The 8,007-nt window shown below is 51.5% G+C and overlaps 1 protein-coding gene across 2 annotated transcripts in view; it reads right to left on the reverse strand.

The window, feature by feature from the left end:
* MAP3K9 (mitogen-activated protein kinase kinase kinase 9) overlaps positions 1–1,887 on the reverse strand; it is a 98,301-nt gene extending 96,414 nt beyond the window's left edge. Inside the window, exon 1 of one of the 2 annotated variants that reach the window (XM_040333219.1) lies at positions 683–1,887. In XM_040333219.1, coding sequence (XP_040189153.1) covers positions 683–1,157 — 475 coding nt within the window. In that variant the 5' untranslated portion in view covers positions 1,158–1,887. The remainder of the gene's footprint in view (positions 1–682) is intronic. The other variant, XM_040333220.1, reaches the window with a different exon arrangement.
* Positions 1,888–8,007: the final 6,120 nt, after the last annotated feature.

Genomic DNA, 8,007 nt, shown 5'->3' on the forward strand with positions numbered 1-8,007 from the left:
CTATCTACGGCAAAGAAAAAAAAAAAAAAAAAAGGTGAGTGTAATTTTATATGCAGGACTGGGCTGGATGCAGTGTTAGAAATTTTTTATAGGGTGAACCTCCACTTTAACATCCCATCATGCCTTCCCCCATCAGTAGTTAATGCGGAGTTCCACCCAACAGTGGAAGTTGCGATTTAAGCACTCCTCACCCTCTTGAATTGCTGCATTTGGCATGCCTTTCTTGGGGGGGGGGGGGGGGGGAGACAGGTACCTAAATTGTTTTGATAGGTACCGGCTCCCACTTTGGCTCGGGCCACCTAGGTGGCTTGGGCAGAAGTTGTCCTCTCCCCCTCCCTGCAATCTTCTGGGACATGTTACAGGTCCCAGAAGATTGCCCAGCAGTTGACGCGCAGTGCGACTGACACATGCCCAGTGCACACCTGACTGTGAAGCCGCAAGCTGTCACAGATAGATTCCCACACTGGCAACGCCGTCACCGGGAGAAAGGCAAGGGTTCAGGCGGCCGCATCGCTGGACCGTGGGACAGGAGAGTCTGTGGTTATTAAAAGTCAGCAGCTACACTTTTTTGTAGCTGCTGACTTTTAATGAACTCAAAAAAGCTAGAACTTAGGTGTAATATTTACCATACAAAACTAGAAAGGACAGAATACTGCAAACACCAAGGATGTCAGGCTCTTACATTGTAGGGCAGAGGCCGGGCAGCAAGGTAACTCCTCCACTCGCTTCCCTTGAAGTTTGCTGGAGAAGCTCTCGGTCCTGGTCACGTAGTTGCTGGGGAAGATACCAACTCTGTCCTGAATCTTCCCCGTCCACCAGCCCTCATCGCCGGAGACGCGCGAGTCCTTGGAGAGCACCTGGACAATGTCCCCCAGCCGCAGGGTCAGCTCATCCTCAGCGGAGGCCTCGTAATCAAACACGGCAGTCCAGTACAATTGATTGGACAGAGAGGGCGAAGGCGGAAGGACCACAGCACCCCCTCCGCCACCACCATCGTACTCCTCCAAAAACTCTTGTCTAGTGGGCGTGCTCCCTCGGTCATCCTGATCCTCATCGTCTTCTGAAACCAACGGAGCCGGTAAGACGGTTGCATTGGCCGCTCCTCTGGTCGCTTTGCTAGTGCCAGGCAGGGAGAGCAGAGATCTGAGGGGCTCCATTGAACCGATCCATAGGGGAGAATGGGTGTATGGTGCCCGATGCCCATGCACTACACTTCATGGGTGGGTGAGGGAGGAAGCAAAGTTGTGGAGGGGGCCCGCTCCCATACACACCTCAGTCACCTCTAGGGGCAGGATACCTCCCAGAGTACACCGCGATCCAGGGGCACTAACACCGGTGCCATGGCATAGCGGCACACGCGGCACAGACCACCTTCAGCTCCTCGCCACACGTGGAATCCTATATAAAAAGTTCACCAACTGATATCTCCAGGTAAGGAAGTTGTCACCTCCAATGGTGGCCTTCCATGTGACCCCTCAGACCTTAGGGGGGGACAGGCTGGATTACAAGGAGCTTATTACATCCACAATGACACCAGCTGGACAAAAGGCTGCAGGGGGTGCAGGCCAGCATGGACAGTCAGGGCCTGAGGATGGGGATGACAAGGGCTTCACATGCACACTGCTCCCCAGGAAGCACAACTTGCACTATACGGCCCTCTACCGACACACCTCCAGCCGGGCCCGGCCTTCACCGACTCCCTTCACTCACAGGCAACGAGAAGCTGACCCGCAGCATCCCCAGCTCCCCTCTCTCTCCGTCACCCTCACCCATCCGCCCGGCACCCGTCTCCTTCTTGTCAAGAGTGGGGGAAGGAAACTCGCAGTCGGCCGCCGCTCCTCTTTGCAATTGGCTGACGCCGCTGTCCATCAATCCGGCTTTGCGTTTCTATTGGACGCCAGGCGAGCTTGTAACACACTCGGCTTCAGCCTATCGTCGACGCCCTACTGCATGAAACCTGCTGACCGCTCGGCTCTTTTTTTTAAATAAACTTTAATGGTGTGTCCGTGAAAATACAATGTACAGCGAGGGGCTGGGAGCGAAGAACGCCCACCTTAGGCAAAGGGAGAACAGGTACCTGCTGGAGGGAGCCCATGCTGACAATTAAAGGAGAACTAAAGGAAAACATTTGTTGTTTTCTTTTTGAATAAAAAAATGGAGGGATATCAACTCTGTCAGATTTTTGTCTTCTGTTGATAGGATTTCTCTTCATTTCCCATCCCATTGCCACAACAGGAAGTGAGAAGAAATCCTTCCAAAGGAATTAAAACCTCTGGTTGTCACCAGAACTAGTGTCCCCAAAGGAAGATTCCCCTATATTTCTGTTCTGGGGACAACCCAAAATCTAGGATTTATTTTCACTTTTAAAGCGGAGGTCCACACAATTTTTTTTTTTCTTAAAGCCAGCAGCTACAAATACTGCAGCGGCTGACTTTTAAAAAATGGACACTTACCTGTCCAGCGCGCCTGCGATGTCGGCACCCGAGGCAGAGCAATCACTCGTCTCTCGGCTGCCCCGCCGCTGTCCTCAGTGAGGGAATCAGGAAGTGAAATGTTGTGGCTTCACTGCCCGGTTCCCTACTGCGCAAGCAGAGTGGCACGCCCTCACTGGTCCCATTGTCTCCTGGGACCAGTGTGTTTCCCAGAAGACAGCAGGGGGGTGACGCGAAGGAGCGTGACTCCGGCAGGAGTCTATTCCTGGAAGTGGGTGCAAATACCTGTATTATACAGGTATCTGCACCCCCCCCTCTTGAAAGGTGGCAAATGTGACACCAGAGGGGGGGTTCTGAAAAGCGGAGGTTCACTTTTTGTGTGGACCTCCGCTTTAAAGTGATTCATAAGGCCCGTACACGGTCGGATTTTCTGACGGGAATTGTGTGATGACAGGCTGTTGTCAGAAAATCTGACCGTTTGTATGCTCCATAGGACAATTGTTGTCGGATTTTCCGCTGCTGTCTATCAAAGTCAGTCAGTCAATCAGGAGAGAGAGGGGACAGGGCCAGGCCACAGTTCTGTGTCTGAATGGACACAAGGAGCTTTGACTCGGCTTGCATGCCCCATAGCAAGATGCTTGCTGTGGGGGCACTAGACAGGAGGGAGGGGCCAGGAGAGCCAAAGAGGGACCAAGAAGAGGAGGATCCGGGCTGCTCTGCGCAAATCCATTGCAACAGAGCAAGTAAGTATAATATTTTTGTTATTTTAATAGAAAAACAAGACTTTACAATCACTTTAAGCTGGCCATACATTATACCAGTGTTTCTTAACTCCAGTCCTCAAGGCACCCCAACTATGTAGTGCAAGGATCTGTCTGAATGTAAAATTAAAAATGGAAAGTGCATAGGTTTGACATCATAGTATATGATTTTGGTAAATCTAACGTAAAATTGTACAAGAAAATTGTATAATGTATGGCCAGCTTAACCACTTGCCGTCGCTGCACCGCCGAAATACGTCCACAAGGTGGCTCTCCTAGGCGAGACCACGTAAATGGACGTCCTGCCTATTAGCCGCCACTAGGGGCGCACGCGCGCCGCCGGAGGCGCGCGCGCGCGCCCCCCGCTCGCCCCCGACTCCCGTGCGTGTGCCCGGCGGGCGCGATCGCCGCCGGGCACACGCGATCGCTCGGTACAGAGCGGGGAACGGGAGCTGTGTGTGTAAACACACAGCTCTCGTTCCTGTCAGCAGGGGAAATGCTGATTTTCTGTTCATACAATGTATGAACAGAAAATCAGTGTTTCCCCTAGTGAGGCCACCCCCCCCCCCCCACAGTAAGAACACACCCAGGCATACTTAACCCCTTCCCCGCCCCCTAGTGTTAACCCCTTCACTGCCAGTGGCATTTTTATAGTAATCTAATGCATTTTTATAGCACTGATCGCTATAAAAATGCCAATGGTCCCAAAAATGTGTCAAAAATGTCCGAAGTGTCCGCCATAATGTCGCAATACCGAAAAAAAAAATCGCTGATCGCCGCCATTACTAGTAAAAAAAATATTAATAAAAATGCCATAAAAATACCCCCTATTTTGTAAACGCTATAACTTTTGCGCAAACCAATCAATAAACGCTTATTGCGATTTTTTTTTACGAAAAATATGTAGAAGAATACGTATCGGCCTAAACTGAGGAAAAAAAATGTTTTTCTATATATTTTTGGGGGATATTTATTACAGCAAAAAGTAAAAAATATTCATTTTTTTCAAAATTGTCGTTCTATTTTTGTTTATAGCGCAAAAAATAAAAAACGCAGAGGTGATCAAATACCACCAAAAGAAAGCTCTATTTGTGGGAAAAAAAGGACGCCAATTTTGTTTGGGAGCCACGTCGCACGACCGCGCAATTGTCTGTTAAAGCGACGCAGTCCCGAATCGCAAAAAGTACTCTGGTCTTTGGGCAGCAATATGGTCCGGGGGGTAAGTGGTTAAATGTACATTAGGGGCCAGATCCACAAAAGAGATACGCCGACTTAACTCGATTTTTCTAAATTTACACGGCGTGTATCTTTGCGCCCGATCCTCAAAACGAGAAGCGCCTGAAATTCCGGCTTTTCCGTCCTACCTAAAAATATTACGCCGGCGCATTCTCGTGCGCAAATTACGCTAGGCACGCCGCTTTATTTGATAGGCAAAGATGCAAATGAGGGAGATAGGGCGATCCACAGAATTAAGTGTGTGCGCCGTAGATTACGCCCTGTGCGCACCTGTTAGATTTTTGGTGGGAATTTACACTTTATAAAAGCAGCCCTAATTTTACACATGCCGTCTGAATGTCTGCTGAAGCAACACCATTCAGGAAGAGCTCAGCACACACACGTTCAGGACTGAAATCTCTCTGCCAAAATGCCAGGACCAGCAATGATACTAGCTGCATTAGTCGATATAGAGGCACAAAGAAGGAGGAGGGCACAGAGGAGGAGGAGGAGGGCACAGGAGAGGGTCTACCGCCCACGGCAAGATTTGTTTGGCATGCCTGATTCTGAAGTTTACCGCAACTACAGATTTACCCGTGAGGCCATCCTGGAATTAACAACAATACTTCAGGATGATCTTACCAGCCCAACCCAACGCTCCCATGCACTGCAGCCACTCACCAAAGTACTGGCCACTTTGCATTTTCTGGCCACTGGCTCATTCCAACGCACAAGTGGAGGCGTGGCTGGGATGGCACAATCCTCCATCAGCAGGTGTGTGCACCAAGTGGTCCCTGCAATCCTGCGGCGCATGGGAAATCAGTTTCAAAAACCCACCCAGGAGGATCAGCGTTTAAAGTCCATGACCGACTTTTATCACATTGCCAGATTTCCACGCACCATCGGGGCCATTGATTGTACCCATGTGGCACTACAACCACCCCATGATACTGAGCACATGTTCCGGAATCGAAAAGGATGGCATTCCATCAATGTGCAAGTCATCGTAGATGCCCATGGCCTCATCTGGCACGTCTGTGCTAAATTTCCTGGATCCTGCCATGATAGTTATATTTACCGGCAGACCCAGATCTCAAGAGATTTTGACCAGAACATGTATGGAGACAGCTGGCTGATTGGTGAGTGACATGTGTGTCAGGTATGTGCCCCCCATGATGCTGACATCACAAGGGGCACATGCATGACTAATATCCTCCTGTCTTTTCCCTTACAGGTGACTCAGGATATGTCTTGGGACCTCATCTAATGACCCCATTCAGGAACCCCCAAACCCCAGGAGAGCAACGCTACAACCAGGCGCACATACGAACCCGGGGAGTGGTTGAACGGACCTTTGGCCTTCTGAAGTCCCGTTTCAGATGCCTGGATAAGTCTGGGGGTACCCTGCTGTATTCCCCTGACTTTGTGTGCCAAATCATTGGGGCATGTTGTATACTCCACAACTTTGCCCTCAGAAGGGGACTGCATATTGACTTATGTGATGACCTGACCCCTGACCCAGGCAATACTATCCCAACCAACTGTACCCGGTCTGCTGAGGGCACAGCAGCTAGGAGACGCCTTGCAGAAGGCATTTTTTCCCAGTAAATGTACATGATTAATGTCACAATAAGAATGTATCTTTTCCCTGTAAATGCACATCAATAAAGTCACAATGAAAATGCATGAATGCACACCACTGTGGTTCCTTGCACAGACACATCACATGCACATCGAATTGGATTAGATCCAAGTCCCCCCCCCCCCTTTGGGACTTGGGAGCAGTAACGCCACGCCACGGCTCCAATTATGTCACTGTGCATTCATACACCATTCAGGAACCTGGGATTGCACTTCTCCCTGGTCCTGGGGATCCCTTCTCCACCAAAACTGAGGGTGACAACCTTAATTTCTTAGGAATGCCACCCCCCCACATTCACACATCATTCACACACATAAATCTAATCATAAGTACAGAAGACAAAATGTAAAAAAAAAAAAAATGCATAAACAAAAAAACAAAAGTATCCCAGCAAATTTATTAGCGGCGGCGATTGCTATGCCTTGGCTGGGCAGGGGCACGGCCACGGCCACGCCGTCGCGGAGGATGTCCATTGGGGGGGCGTTGAGCTGGGGAAGGAGGAGCCTCCTGGGGGGGGTTGAGCTGGGGAAGGAGGAGCCTCCTGGGGGGGTTGAGCTGGGGAAGGAGGAGCCTCCTGGGGGGGTTGAGCTGGGGAAGGAGGAGCCGCCCCTGCTGGCCTGCCCTCCATGGCCCCTGCAATGCGAGTGAGACAGGCAGTGAGGGCAGCCGCATTGGCCTGGCCAGACCTTGTATTGTCCTGCACAGCCTGGGTCAGGGCACTCAGCTCATGGGCCACGCGCGTTGTGGCGGTCTGTATGTCATTCAAACATGTAATGACCGCCGTTGAGTTGGTGGCCACATCACCGAGTGCCTCCATCATTTCACCCTGGCTGTGCTCCATCTGTGTAAGTTTTTCCAGTATTTTTCCAAGAATGCGGGTCTGCCGGGCATTGTCCTTCACCACACTGGCCGACAGACGCTCGCCCACAGCCACGGTCTCCTGGGTTGTCCCCCTGGCTTCCACTGAGTCTTGCGGGCCTGGAGGAGGGGAGAGAGTGACCCTGGTGACTGGAGGCCTGTTGGGGGAGAAGTGGGAGGGGCTACCCCTGATGGTGGCCTGACTGGTGCCAGCCTCAGGGGTAGTCTCAGGGGAAGACTCAAAGGTCATCATATCAGTGGCCAGGAGGACTTCCCGGCCAATCTGCATATTTTCATCCTCCTCCCCCTCATCATCCTCCTCCCACTCAACCTCCTCCCCCTCAACCTCCTCCCCCTCAACCTCCTCATGAGTGGAGGTTTGGCCAATCCCCTCCCCTGGGGAATCCTGCCCTTCTTGGGACTCATCATCAGCCTGTCTTGGGGGTGTTGCTGCAGCCTGGCCCGATGGGCCTGCAACCTCCTGGCCTCCAACCTCCTGGCGTGTAACCTCCTGGCGTGTAACCTCCTGGCCATCTGTGGAGGACATAAAACAATCACATGTTTGAGGAACCACACACTTGGCACATCTTCCCTTCCCCCACCCACACATGCTAATCAACAGAGAATAAACCAAAAAACCTACCTGTCCTCCTAGGAACATCTGACGTATAGCCAGGCAGGCCCACCACCTGCTGTGGGTGGAAACACTGGGCCACTGCCCATTCCTCCTCCGTCAGTCTGACTGGGCAGGGTCCCCCTCCTCCAGTGCCCCTGGTATGGGCGTCGATCCTTGCCATCTTATTCCGGACGACGCTTCTCAGATCATTTATTTTTTTCTGTATGCCAGCGGGGGTCCTAGTCCCCCCCCCCCCCCCCGCCGCATTGATCTGGTCGGTGATTTTTTTAAGAAGCTGCCTCCTCCTGGCCGGGGTGGTGTTCTGGCTCTCAGGGCCATGCAGAAATCGCCCATATTTCACAATGCCCCGAGCAAGAATTTGCTTCTCTCCCAGGGTGAAATTAAGCTTCCTGCGTTTGGGGGGCATCTCATACACCACCCAGCAACAACAAACACACCCGACAAACAATCTACAATACACAC

The sequence above is a fragment of the Rana temporaria genome, chromosome 13, assembly GCF_905171775.1.
Source record: "Rana temporaria chromosome 13, aRanTem1.1, whole genome shotgun sequence".
Taxonomy (NCBI): Eukaryota; Metazoa; Chordata; class Amphibia; order Anura; family Ranidae; genus Rana; species Rana temporaria.